Consider the following 14,443-nt stretch of genomic DNA (forward strand, 5'->3'; position numbering starts at 1 on the left):
ATGCGCCCGGCACGAACCTGCCAAGGGGACTCAGCTGCAGGGATGGCTGCTCTCCCCACCCTCCCTCACCCAGGCTTTGCTCTGCACCAGGCAGAGCCAGAGCTATTTTTTGGGATGGGCATCAATGAGCGATCCAACCTGCTTCAGAAGCTCCAGGATCCTGGCCCTCGAGCACCCAAGGAACCCTCAGGTGAGCAACCAAGCACCAAACGGGCTCTGTTTACAGCACATCAGCCACTACTTTAGAGCAGACCCTCATATCACAAAGATGAAAAAGCAAAACCCTCACAGGGTAGATTAAGTGTAGTGCTTAAAGATGCAGAGAAACAGCAGTTGGCTTTGCAAAACAGACTAACACCTCCCCAACCCCACCCAGTCTGAATTACTCCAATAATTACTTACACTGGACTGAACATTTCTGCAGGCCTCCTCATCCTACATCCCCAGACACCCCAAAAATATTTTTTTTAATGGGTCTATATCCCAGCATTCTGGCACAAAATGCCAACTGAGCTGAACATAAGTGATATTTTTAGCTTTATTACCCATTATAATTTTTACAAAAGTTCAATATTTCAGATGTTACAGGGAAAAGGGATGAAATCTAAGTTGGGCCTCTTACAAAAAAAAAGCTTCTTTTTATAGCATGCCAAAACTTCACTGTTCAGGTTGAAAGTGATCTAGACCAGACAACCTCGATTAACATTTACCCACATTCATATGATTGTCAACACAAAAGTAAGTCTGGAGACCTTGAAACATTTGTAAGCCAAAGCAAGATGCTTGGATGACCACACCACATTAGGCGTGTGGTACAGCAGACACCAAGGCTTGCAGGTGGTTTTTTTTAGTTACATGGAAGAACCAAGATACAGTTTTTAAATAGCATATTTAGACCTTGAAACCTTCATTTTACTGGAGAGCAGAACTGGTTCTCCATTTTGCAAACCGTAAGTAGCATGAAAAACAAAACCAGGCAGGAGCATGTTGCTCGGTCTTCTTTACCCATCTCCCCCAAATTTAGCTGAATTCCACCCACTTCCAACTTAACCATGTTAGTCTGCACTAAGAAATCAAAGCACTGCCTGGCTTGCTTTGATTTCTCAATATGCTGCAAGAAATTACCAGTCAGCAGCAGCAGCATTACCCTCTGTACATGCAGGGGCCACAAGCACCATCCAGAAGAACACATCCAGGAGAGCAAATGCAAAACTAACTTTGAAGGCTGCTTTTTGCCTCCAAATTCTTGGGGGTTTGTTTCTACTGGGCACTAAGCCAAACCCATCCCACTAGAAAAAGAGGGTCCTGTCTGCATCTAATGCCCTCACACATGCAGCACCCTGAGGTTTTTCTCCTCTCCCCCTAACAATTATGATTTTAGAGAAACAAATTCATCTCTGTGACCCTGCCTTGGTTTTATCCTTAGCCTGACTAAGGAATAAGCATTAAAAAAAATAACACTTTGCATAAATCTTTTTTTTTTGCAAGGCTCTTATTTCACTTCCAGGCCAGTTTTTTTTCCAAAGCCACTAAGCATCAAATGCAGAAGAGAAACTGTGAGAGCACAGCATTTTGAGACAAAACAGAGAGTGAGAGTGACAACCTTCAGAACAGATCGGCTCCTGGGGTTACAGCATCTCCAGCATCCCCAGCCACGCAGCGCTTCGCCTAAGCAGCGCCCAAAACCACTGCCAGCCTCCCACAGGAGGCTACAGGAGAAAGCGGGGACACAGGGAGAGCCATGAGGGGAGCAGACAGGAAAAAAAGCAATTCAGAGACAGTTGCGAGGGGAAGGCAGAAAGAGAAAAAACCCAATGAAAGCGGGGAGGAAGAGCAGCAGAAGAGGAAGCGGAGATGCACAGTGGAAATGAGCTCTTCTCCCTTCAGCCTCAGGAGTCACCAACCAAACCCAGCCACGCAGCTTTATTTTCCACATTTAAGAAAGCTGCTGCAACCAGTCACAGCAATGCGTAGCTCCACAGAAGTGAGGGGGGTGGGATTTTTGTTATTTGGTGGCTTTGAGATGTCTTTAAAACGCACAACAGTCCAAGGGAAGAAACCAGAAGGCAAGAGGTGCCACTTGCATTAGCACAACAAAGCTAAACCCGCACAGAGAGGGAGCACGGTCAGTACCAACACACAACAGAACATCAACATCGCCCAGGGCTGGCACAGCCACCGCCCACACCACAGTGCGAAATCCACACGCTCAGGATGCCCGCGGCTGGGGGAAGGCAGCAGCCAGTACCTTTCATTGCCCGGCTGGAACTCGGAGAGCAGGGACGGCCTCCGCCGCTGCGGCTGCATGATAGACCCTGGCGGGAGGTGGGAAGCGAAATCCCTGGAATGATGCTGGTACTCCAACAGCGCAACGTCCTGCAGAAACAGAGAAGAGCTCGTTAGGCTGGTGGTAACTTTCAAGCAAGCACTGAACCCCGACAACTCAGCAGAAACCATATAGGTACCCCTCCTTTGAAGCACTGGGTGCTGGACCACAGAGGTCAGTGCTTTTCACCCCCTGAAAGGGTTCCCAGTAACCCCCAGTCCCACACCACCCTGGGACGGTGGCTCAGTCTAACATGCCCCCAGCCTTCTGCGGGGGCTGCTGGCAGGCTGGCTCCAGGGATGGGACCCCAGCAAGCTCAACCCAGCCGATGAGCACACACGGAGGGATTTTTTGGCATCCAAGCAGTCCTGCTGACAACTTCAAATCCGAGAGGAAGAACAGGTAAGAAGAAAATTAAAAGTCACGGGATACTTTCAGCTTCAATAATCCACACAGCAGTACAGAGAAAGAAAAAAAAGAAAAGAAAAAAAGAAAGAAGCGAAATCACAAATGTTATCTTGAGAGTGTCCCTTTAAACGCAGCTCCCCTGGGCTGAGCTCAAGGGGTTTGAAAGGACAGTTTGCTACTTATTATGTGTACGTCCCTTTTGTTCCCTGACCCTTGGAGAGTACAGTACAGTATGTTCCTGATTTTAATTAAATAAGAAGCCCTCCTGCTCTGTGCCACACACTGATTCCAGCAACAGTATTTTAGCAGCTACATTCAACTGCTATTTTTTATTTGCAGATAGATACTTGACCAGAAGACTAATCATCTAATTAACTAAGACCTTCAGCAATGGCATAGAAAGCCCTGCCACAGAATATCCCTGGTAACACTGACACATTTACATTAGACGAACCAATCCCACCTGGGAGTCTATTTTGAACAGTTCTCAACTGGAACAAAACAGCCCTGAGTCCCTCAAAAAGAAAGTACAGAGTAAAAATAAAATACAAAAAGAAATCAATACATAAAATACCACATGCATGCAGCCGGGAGTGTGGGCAAGGGACTCTCAGCCTTAACAGGTTTAACAGAAATTATTTGATAAGATACAGTGAAGATTAACGCACTCCAGCACTATGAAGCTGGAGAAGTGCCCCAGCAAGGTATGCGGCAAGCAAAGAAAGAATTTGGGAGCTTAAATAGCAGCAACCAGCACCTGGAGGAGCACTCCCAAGCTGTAAGTGATCAGGGCAGCCCAGCACTGGATGCCATGCTCTCCCCCAGCCAGCTGCAGAGCAGAAGGGAATATCAAAGCCCAAAATCTTTGACCACTGTAGGGTAAAACAAGATGTTTGCACAGTAGCTTTCTGGAAAGCCAGGAAGAAAACCAGAAGTGATAAGCACTCAGTCCAGCCAAGAAAAGCAGATCCCTGACCCCACATTCAGGCTCTCTTGCACAAAAGCTGCAAAGGCCATATACCAAATAGTGGAGACAGGGGAATGGTGGTGGTGATGGCCACTGCTTCTCCTTGTGCCCAGAAAGCTGCACCAGTTTCTGGAATCGAGTTCATTCCTCCCCAGCACCAGGCGACAGCATGGTGCCACTCCTTTCCCATTCTGACCAACCTCAGGAAACACCAGGAAGCCTCGGCCGGCCCCAAGCTCCTGGTCTCTACCTCCAACCTGGCCATTCCCAACCTCAGCCTCTGCGGCAGGGACTGTCTTCAGACAGGTTCTTGCGACAGGAGGACGGCACTACTGGGACAGCGTCCACTTGTCCTCACAGGGATGCTCCACTGGTGCTGTGGATCCAGGTGTTATGGGAGGATTCTGCCCTGTGATGCTGCTTCTCCTTCAGCTTGGAGTCCATCCACATGGGACACCACGGGAGGCTGCAGGACAATGCCACCGGTCCAACTGCAGACAGGACAAACTCCGGTATCTGGAGCGAAAGAGCCCATTCGCTCTTACAGCCCCAGCCAAAGCAGAACCACTGCCTAGAATGAGCTTCCCCACGTTCGTGCCTGTCATGGTTTTAAATACAAAAAAAGAAGAGCAATGCAGCTCCTGACATCCACCTCCAAAACAAACACACCATGTCTGGGAAGACACATCAACAGGCCCACAACCAGGACCATCACCTTCTGTGGGCGTATAAACAAGAATTACCTGTCTGGGAAGCTCAAAGGCTGTGCCCTTGAGGGAAAAAAAAACCCACACCCACCAAAAAAGGCTCTTGCACGTCCTGTGAACCATCTGTTTTTCCTTTCCCCTTGCCCACACTCAGCTGAGCTTTGCCTTTTCCTCCCCTAACCCCACCAGAACATTGCTAGTGGAGCCCAGAACCTGCTGGCATGACCTGAAGTGATGGGGAAGCTCATTACACTGCGCCATTAGCTCCGGGATGGGATGGCACACATGCCTCTCCGGCATCCCCACCGAGGGCAAAGCTGGTGAACACTAACCAGCTCCTGCTTTTCCAGACATCACCCAACTCACTCTGTGACCTGCTCCACTTCGCTCACACCAGTGTTTGCTTTTACCAGAAGAAAGCATAACCCAAAAATGAGTGAGGAGGATTAAAACTGACAAAATTTCTGTGCCCTATGATGAACTGTCAAAGGAACCACAGGAGACCTGGCAGGACACAGGTGGATTAATTGCTCAGAAAGTTACTACAGTAAATTGCACTGTGAGCTATGACTGTTTTTCAAACGCAAACGCCAGAAAGGTTTACGAGCTGCCTTCAGAAGAGGCTTCAGTTTCGTGTAGACGCGTTTTAAAGACACGTGCTGGGAAGCACCTCACTGCCAGCACCGCTGCACCTTCCCCACGCTGGCAGACACCGGAGAGCAGCGTCCAGTGGGTGCCACGTCAATTCCCCCCCACCGAACAGCATTCAGTCCCCATCCAGACCCAACATTTCTAGTGCATCCTTGGCACCTGCTCAAGGGCAGCTGTAAGACACCCGAAATAAAAGTAGTAAAAAACTCTACAGCCCCAAGCTACACGTTGCTCCTTCTCCTCCCTGTTGCTTTGCTGGGTTTTGTTCAATTCTATTTTTTGCTCTCCCTCTCCCTATTGCTCTCTTAGCATCTCCTGCCCTCTGCAAACCCTCCTCCCACCCCCCAAACCTGTTGATGTGTCAGAGCACCTTCTCCAGGGCTCTCAGTTCTCTTGCTGCCTCTGGTCAGGACAGTGTTCCTTTTACACCAACCTTCCTGTTATTCCTTGTGGCTCAGGTGCTCCCACACAGATTTACTTCGTGGAAGTTTTGCAGAATTTCATAAATTCAGTAAGTATTATGATTCAGAAATTAAGGAAGTAGAAAGGCCAGGGCACATCAGCAGACTCAAGGGGGTGGGAGGAGTGTTTACAGAGTGCAGGAAGATATGCAAAGAGAAGACGAGCACCTTTTCCACTTCTGCTGATAGAAATTAAGCTTCTTCACTCAGGCGAGGGACAAGGAATGTTTCCAAAACACCACCAAAGCAAAACAACCAAAATCACTTTGGAAGTCTCAATGGCAAGGCCCTATCATTCTCCTGATAGAACAGCAGCTGTCCAAAATAAAACCCCAGGTAACAGAATATGTGTCCTCTCTAACCACATGGGCAGAGTGTAACAGGGCAGATGTTCCCCTCCCCAGACTGCACTGTCTGGGGCTGTAGTAGGGTCAAGAACCAGCTCGGTGATGCCGAGGCTGAGCTGCCACAGTCAAGATTACACTCCCTGGGGCATCCATCCTTCCCGATGGAAGCAAACCCACACAATGCCGTAGGAGCAGCCCTGTGAGCAGTCAGAAAGCTTGTTTGAGCAGGAGAGATACAGCCCAGACACAGCCAACACAGACACTCCCCAAAAATACCTCTACCATGGAGCACTGGCAGGCGGATCCATCCTCCAGCACAGACATCTGTCCCTCCAGCAGCTCCGCAGTGCAACCCTGCTGTGCACATCCTTGCTCTGGTGTCTCCTGCTCCTGCAGCCACCCACCCCACCAGTGCCTGGCCAACCCACAAAGGCCAAGGGGCAGCAGTGGGCTCAGGTCAGCAGCAGACTTGGAAAAACATGTAAGTCACCCAGCCAGGAGAAAAGGGTTGGATCCCTGTTGCTGGGAGTGGCCTGACATCCAAGTGCAGCAAAGAGGCTCGGTGGTCGCCACCTTTCAGTCCCAGAAATGCATTGCTGCCTTTGTCCTTCACAAGCCACCTGGTATTACTGGCTATAGATACAGACACATATAGCTGGAGAGCTGCCCTGGCCTTGCATGCAAGAAGGAGACACCTCAAAACCAGCAAGCCACATCTCTAAAGCTTAGGATGAAGCCAGCTAAATTAATTAGAAAAATGACAAGGAAAACCTACACTATGCAGTTTCAAACTATGCACCTGCGCTAGCTCCCGAGCACATCACCCGAAAGAAATCAAATCGGGGAGCAAGCTCTTCGGGGCTGAGCTGCCTCAGCCTCCCGTTGCACTGCTTCAGCTCCAAGCAACCCACTGAGAAGGGGCTGCACGCTGCCAGCAGCAAAGGGGCACGGAGCAGCAATGCGGGGCTGTGTGCTGCTGCTTTAGAGGTGATGGGGAGCACAGAGGCACTGGTACCATCACCAGAACTGCAGCTCCTCACAGCAGATTCCCACAGCAGGGCACACACTGCAATTCAGCAGACAGCGGGAGCCACAGGCACCCGGGGCAGACACCAGCATCCCACGGGAATGCTGCAGAACCCTGGCCTGGACACACAGGTCCAATTCCCTCTCATCAAACCCTTTTCAGTCAAAGCCTGCTGAGGAAGGGTCTTGCAAGGAGAAGGACTGAAACACAGCTGCTTTCTGCCTCAGTACAGCCAGAAACCTGCCCTGACAAGAGCCGAGCCTCCAGAGCCGGGCCTGACCCCATACCACAAGCCCCAGGCTGGGCCAAGTCAGCACTAGCAGCATCGCCGAAGATGGACAGCCACCGAGAGTGCCTGGAGTGCCATCAATCACTCAGCAGAGCAGTGCAGCACAAGGCCAATGTTTTAATAAATAAAATGCTAAAGAGCCAACAGCAGCCTCATTAAAATACACTTCTTCATGCAGCAGACCGCGGAGGTACTTGGGTCCAGCCAGAGGTGCCAGAAGTATCCTTCGCTGCCAGCGAGGGAGGTGGACACATCCACACAGCCCCTGCCCCGGGATGCAGGGAAGGGGAGCCGGTGGAAGCACTCCCAGTCTCAAGGTCTTTCTGTGGCGGTGTTTGATCCGGGAGCACTGAGAGCGCTGTCTCCCTCCCCTTCCTGGTAAATCCTCTGACCCTAAATAACCTGAGTCTATCAGGCTCATTTAGATATGCTAATCAGACTGTCTAAAGCCAGGAGACTGAATGCAATATTAAAGAAAAGCCTTCGGCAAAAACAGAGACAGCCCCACGGAAGTTAAAAAAAAAAAAAAAGGGGGGGGGGGGGAAGAAAAAAGAAAAAGAAAAAAGCAGCAGCTTTTTCTCTCCCCCTCTTTAAAACATTTTCAGCTGGCTGCCTTACCTACCATAATGTCTCCAGCAACATCTTTTGTGCTGTCCCCTGACCTCAGAATAACCCCCACGCTAAACTAATAACTGCACGCAGCCGCACAGCCCTGCTGCATCTCTCGCTTTCTGTTTTGAACGCGTGCACTTGCTGCTGTGCTTCATTTCTCCTTCCCCCGCTTGCAGCTGCCCGAGTCTGGCACGCCTGACCTCCGAGGAGGGAGAAAGAGAGGTTTGAAAGCGATGCTGGAAGCACCCCTGGGCGCTGACCCACAGCGTGCAGAGCCAGATAACGCTACACCACAGCCGACAGCAGCTCTGACCCTGCTCTCCCAGCTCCAGCACATAGCACATCCATATGGACAAGGCATCTACCGACTGCTCCACCCAGATGGTATTCCCACGGCTGCAAGAGGTAGCCCCTGAGGAAAAGATCCCAAAGACACGAGGCCTGCAGAAAGGGAGCCTCGAGCTGATATGGCAACAGAAAGGTGAACTGCTCCTGCTTCCTTCATCCCACCAGCAGAAAAACAAGTGCAAGCCCAGAGCTCCTGGCTTCCTTGGAAAACAGCTCTGGAGGAAACCCGTGGAGACCTAGAGCACAGCCAGGCGAGCACCTGCAACACAGCTCGAGCAGCCCAAAGCATCAGATCCTTCCCCCGTGGTTTACCACGTCTTCAGTCGAGAAAGCAACCAGGAGCTTCCCACCGAGTTTCGGTGCAGGCAGCTTCACTTGCAAACCACCGGCTCTTGTTTTGCAGTGACACCGAGAGTTGTGATGCCGGGGTCGGTCCCCAAATCCACCAGCTGAGTCGGCTCCTGGCAGAGGGTGGTACTGGTGCCAGCAGCCACCTCTGATGGCAGCATCTGGCAAAGGCAGCACCTCACTTGCCCAGCTCCCCAGACACCCGAGCCCTCACCCAGCCACGAGCTGCTGTCCCACACTGTCCTCGTCACCTTTTGCAGGCAGGCAAACGGGCCAGGGCACTGCACACGCTCCTCAAGGAGCAAAACCCAGCTCCTTGCCACCTCCAGCAAGGATTAGGTTGTGGGCTGTTCATTATGAGCTCGCCCGGCATTGTATTGTGAATAATTTTTATTTCCTAACGACGTGCTATTTCTGCTGAAGCACTCCCAAGCGTTTAGCCTAAATGAGGCCGATTAATAATGGCGTGGTCCGAGCAGCAAGTGAAAAACAATGCCAAAGCATCCCTATTTATTTCACTATTTATAAGCTGCCCCTTATCTAATTTCAGGAGAGGCTGCCTGGCCCATTCCCACTGTCCGTGAGCAGCACACGTGCTGTTCCAGAACTCCCTTGAACTGCTGGGGAATGGATGGGCGAGGGCAGCGGGGCTGGATCCCCCACAAACTGTGGCACTGGTGGCATGCAGAGCCAGGGCTGGGCACCGTACAGGTGCTGCCCTGGCACATCCCACGCTCCGCTCGTCCCACCGGCTCTAGAGGATCTGGGCACCTTGCTCCACCCCACGCCTCACCATCACCCTGGGTGTCCTGGTTTCCACTGGTATTTCCTCAGAGGAGAGCTGAAAGCGGCTGCAGACAGCACTGCCCGGAGCAGCACCCACACCAGCCCCACGCTCCCTCCCTCTCCTCCTGCTTTTCCGCTGGTGTTTCCCCAAATCAGAGAACACCCTGCGCCTCTGATGCCCAGAACTTTTCCCTATACAACGAGGATGGTCAGAGGGGACGTACAAATCAGAGTAGCCCAACACGGTGGCCAAGACTTGACCACCCAGTCTCAGGCTGCAAAGCTTCTCTGTCCCCCTGGGACACACAGCAGGTTGAGCTTCTCACAGCGTCAGGAGCATGCAGTAGTGTATCCCAACTTGAAACCTGCAAGGTCCTCAGATGGTCCAGCAATTAATTTGTGCAATAAGCTGCTGCTTGGACCCCTTGATGCTAGCCAGCAGCAGGAGGCTGGGCTAGCAACCAATGCCACCTGCAAACCAGCTCTCCAGTGCAAGGTGGGGTGGCCAAAGTGGCACAGCCACCACTCTGGTGCTCTGCCAGAGACAGGATATACTCCCCCCTCCTCCTGCTCTGCACACCCTGAACTTTGAAAAAAGAAGTTGCTTTAAATATCTTTCTGCCAGCAGCAAGCATGACCTATTTTAGCAATAAAAGGAAAAGCTCTCTGGTGCCTGGATACCCCTTGGCACTGGCAGCGCAGCAGTTGCTCATCAGACCGAGAAATGCACTTCTTAGCCTCTGCCTGGAGAAAATAATTTTTCCAAAGCCAATTCAGGTAAGAGGAAGGGAGAAGGTTTGGGAGGAATTGGGGCAGTAGCAGAGCTGTCACTGTGTGAGGTCTGGGCACAGCAAGGGCTGTGACGGTACCAGCATGGCATCAGCCCATCACCCTCAGCCTCCCCAGCGAAGAGGAGCTACAGAAAACCTCCGAAGTGCAAAGGAGGTGGTTATTGATCAAAACAGGTTGTCCACAAATACACCGCTGTCTGCCCAACTTCCTCCTCAAAACCCTGGGAAGAGCTCACTGCAGGTTTAAGGAGGGAAAAAAAAACAACCAACATAAAACAAAACGACGACTCCTCCACAGTCAGCTCCACTGTTGAAGATAAGGTCAGTAATAAAAACCTGGCTGAATACATGCATTTTTATCTTGCCTACGGCAATGCAACATGTGCTGAAAAGACAAATGCCCTTATTGTTCCAACACAGTCTCATTGCCATCCATCTCTCAGAAGCTGCTGACTTGGCCTTTTGTTTTAGGAGGTGACCACACTGCGCGTGGCCCCTTCTTGGAAGGCATTGATTTCTGCTGCCATCCCTGCACTGCGGCCACATCTGCTGCCAGCACCATTAGCATCTGTACCAGCTGCACAGTAATGCATCCTTCCTGACGCACTCTCCCCCGTCTCTCCAGCAAACCAGGGCTGTCAGCATCGTTTAGCTGTCCCGTCTGAATATCCCATTCATGGAGAAGTTGTCACGTCTTGGTGGGGGCAGCTCTCAGCTGTTGTGGCTTCCCAGTCATCTGACCAGTGCCGGGTGCTGGAGCCAGCCAGAGGCGCCCGCAGAGCAGCAGCACACCCATTACAGTGCTGCTTTTGAGTCTCTCTCCATCACAAGACTTTTGTCCCAGTCACATCCAGGCGCCTTTGAGCTGGGAATGACCTGTCTGCCCTTCCTCCATTCCCCATGCCTGGTGCTCTGCTTCCTGAAGCCACTCGTGGTCACAAACGCTCCATGCAGGGTGAGCAGCTCTCTTCACACAACAAACCCAACATTTCCACCTTAAAAGCACTAGGTGATTTTGCTCCTCATCGCATCTCTCCTGTGGTGTAATCCCCCACCATCTCCCACCACACGCCACATGCAGCACCCACAACCTATCTGCAGGTCCATGTAGGACCCTTTTGTCTTTCCACATGCCCCACTCATCTCTCTTCTACACTTCCATACACCTCCACAGCAAATCCTTCAGGTCAAAGAACCTGACTCGCTTGGTATTTTGAATAAATGTGGTGACAGTAACAACCAGCAAAAGCCTCCAGTCTTGCAAAAGGTGTCTCCAGGGGCTGGTGGGGCAGCATGAGCAGTCAGCCTAGGAGTGCAAGCAAAGACTTTATGTCTCCAGAAGTGGCTTTAATGGGTCTCTCTACCTTTGCCAAACCACATACACAGCAGAAGTTCTTTCTTCCCCTGTGGATTTACAATCTTGAGATTAACCAAAAGCAAAACATCACCCTCTGCATCAAATCACATCCAAAACGCAGATTAGGGGGCAACCGTAGAAGTTTACAGTAGCTTGATGAAAAAAAAACCTGGTTTGGATAAAGGCTGTATCCCCAAGGAAAATGAGCTTTAAATACAAACTGCCGTAAGCCAACTCCTTCCTGACAATGGGGGAAACCCCCCAGGCAGGGAATTAGGTGTCCTGTTCCTTCACCCCCGTGCTCTCACAGTCCCACAGCACAAAGCCAATTTTCCCAAATCCACCACTGAGCTGCTCAGAGCTTATGCAAGCCGTCACTGGAAAGGTACGCAAGAGAGATCGCACTGAGTTCTCGTGACAGACCTGAGCAGAGTCAGTATTTCCATGGTATGTTTCTGATTGTCAAGTCATTCCTTAAAACATTAGCTGGAGCCCAGCAGGCAGAACTCAGGATGCAAATCTCTGGCACGAACCGCCCCCTGCTCCGCTGCGCAGCTGGTAGCAGGAGGCTTTTCTTTGCGCTCAGAGGTGGTTGGAGAAGGCTCTTCGCAGCCTGGGGGATTTTAGCATTTGGCACCGTAAACTCTTCCGTTCTGCAAGTTCCTGGAGCACCGACACAGACTGGCATTTTGCTTCCAGCAGATAAAAGTGTGAATAACTACTCCAAGGAAAACCAACACAGCAGCAAAGGCGTCTCGTGCTTGTAATGCAAAATACACTGCCTCCCTGCAGGCTTACCTGGCTGTCGCCTTGCCACGCTGAGCATGTCACTGCAGAGATGAGCTAGCTCCTGCCATCTCAGGGGCTTGCATCTCCTTACAGCACCTTCCACCGTGGGATGCTGGGTCTAACTGTCCCTGCTCGAACTGCTGGGAGGCGGAGTCCGGGCAGGGAAGGCACTCAGTTCCCCCCAGGCCACCATTTGGCTAGGACACCAAATCAACACAAGTTTGCACCAACCTCTTGTCTCTGGTTCAGACAGACAAGGAAGTTATTTATCATGGGCCAAAAAAAAAAAAAAAAAAGAGCAATTGGGCTGGGACGCTCCTACACAAGTGCTGTTTTGCAAATGGGGAGTTTAATGAAGGAACTGAAGAGCTGCTCCCAGACAGGAGAAGTGGCATGGAAGAAAGCACGAAGGTCTCAAAGCCGGGGCAGAGGTGTTAAGCTCACCTTTCCATCTCAGCTGAAGCAGTGTGCAGGGAACGGGGGCAAACAGCAAGCAGGAGGCATGCTGAGTGCCTCTTGCTTTACAGGGAGGGGACAGTGCTCCCCGATGGGGACTAAAGATGGAGCACCGGTTTCATATGCATGTGCACACACCTCAACCCTACCAATCCTCAAACCTGTTTAGCACCTCTAGTAGGTAAAACACTAAGAGCACCCCAAAAAGAGAAGCTGTTTTGGAACAGAAGCTGCTGCATGAGGACACCTTGTGTGCCCCAACCCCCAGCATCTCCTGCAGCTGACATCACCATCCCAGGAACCCCAGCCTGCATGTGAAGCCGCATCGTTCCTGCAGCTCCAAAATGTCAGGGCACTGACAGAAGGATGACTGGTAAGGAGGGCACAGCAAGAAACTGGATCCACACAAGAGGAAAAGAGGAGAGCCCTTCTGTCCCCAGGGAGTATTGATCACAAAGAAGCTTTAAAAGGAAAGGGGGACGTGCGCTACACAGGAAAATTGATCTGTTTACAGAAAACATTTGCAGGTTGCTTGAAAATTAGTACCCTTTATGCAAAAGTTTCCTTTGAGAGAGCATGAACTTCGGACACTTTAGAAGGTTAAAAGTGTAAGTAATGTGTTTTTTCCACCTTTAGCTAAAGGTCACGGAGCATTCAAACAATTCCTCTGTTCCCAAGCTGAACATGACAGAAGTCAACTAAGCATCCCAACATTACAGCTAATGAATACGGAAAACAAAAATGTTTCCCCTGCAGTTTGGCCAAGAACTACTTAGTGCTCTTAAGAAGAAACTGCTGATTATTGGGGATTTCAGTTTTACCTGAAGAAAGTCAAACTAGAGCCTTGTCACCAAGCTTCCTTCTTCCCTTCAAAAGCATGTAGACTTGTCAAAGTTTTTTTACAATTTTTTTTTTTTTTTTTTTTTTTTAAGCAAGATGGAATTAAATCTAGGGTCATTATAAAATATCACACCATTCTCACATCCAGCCTCCCCGACAGCTGCTGGGACCAGACGTCTCTCAGCAAGGAGGAGGATGATGATACCCTGATACAACTGGGGACCAACTTACCCCACAGAAAAGCCTGTTTGCTGCACCACCCATCAGAGCTCAGTCTGGATCAGACCCACGGGTTCACAGCCCTGCCCAAAGCTGGCACTTAAGAGTGAAACCAGCCAAGAGACATCCTCACTCGACCGATACCAAATCTTCTCTGCCAGCTCCAAGCTCAGCAGTAACTCCTGGATTACACTGCTGGGAGATGGTGGCCATATGTACAAAGCATATTTCTGTTTATTCACTCGAAATGCATCTTTTTCCCCATTTTGTTGGATATTCCCTTGGCTTTTATACAACGGGAGAAGAAAAGTGCCCAAGCCTGTTTCCACTGCCTTCTGCCACTTCAAAACATCCCCTCCCACTTGCCTCATCTGTGAAATCAAACAGCTGCAATCTTTTAAATCACTTTTCATAAAGTGTCTCCAAGCCTAAAATAATGTCACGGCTCATTTCTGAGCTCAGTATTCCTGCTGCACTGCATTTCCCTGGGTGCAACCGTCACAGTTGGACTGTGATTATTTATTTATAATATAATAGCATTTGTAGCCCTGCTGTGCTCAGCCCTGCGCACGTGCCCAGAAGGTCACCCAGGGCATTTCCACTGCTGGGATAAGGATCCCCGGGCTGATGAATTCCCAATTCTCAAGAAAGGATGTCTTGGAATGCAGCAAACCAGAACCAAAATCTAATTAGATACAAGACATGCTAGTGCCG

The 14,443-nt window shown here is 50.5% G+C and overlaps 1 protein-coding gene across 11 annotated transcripts in view; it reads right to left on the bottom strand.

Annotated features, from left to right (window-relative positions):
• Positions 1 to 14,443, bottom strand: part of NCOR2 (nuclear receptor corepressor 2) — a 253,526-nt gene that overhangs the window by 160,898 nt on the left and 78,185 nt on the right. For 10 of the 11 annotated variants that reach the window (XM_040611191.1, XM_040611149.1, XM_040611181.1 and 7 more), the window contains exon 3: positions 2,249 to 2,376. In XM_040611191.1, the coding sequence (XP_040467125.1) occupies positions 2,249 to 2,376 (128 nt within the window). Of the gene's footprint in view, positions 1 to 2,248; positions 2,377 to 12,223; positions 12,311 to 14,443 lie in introns of those variants that run through there. The other variant, XM_040611166.1, reaches the window with a different exon arrangement.

Source organism: Falco naumanni, chromosome 1 (assembly GCF_017639655.2).
Source record: "Falco naumanni isolate bFalNau1 chromosome 1, bFalNau1.pat, whole genome shotgun sequence".
NCBI lineage: Eukaryota > Metazoa > Chordata > Aves > Falconiformes > Falconidae > Falco > Falco naumanni.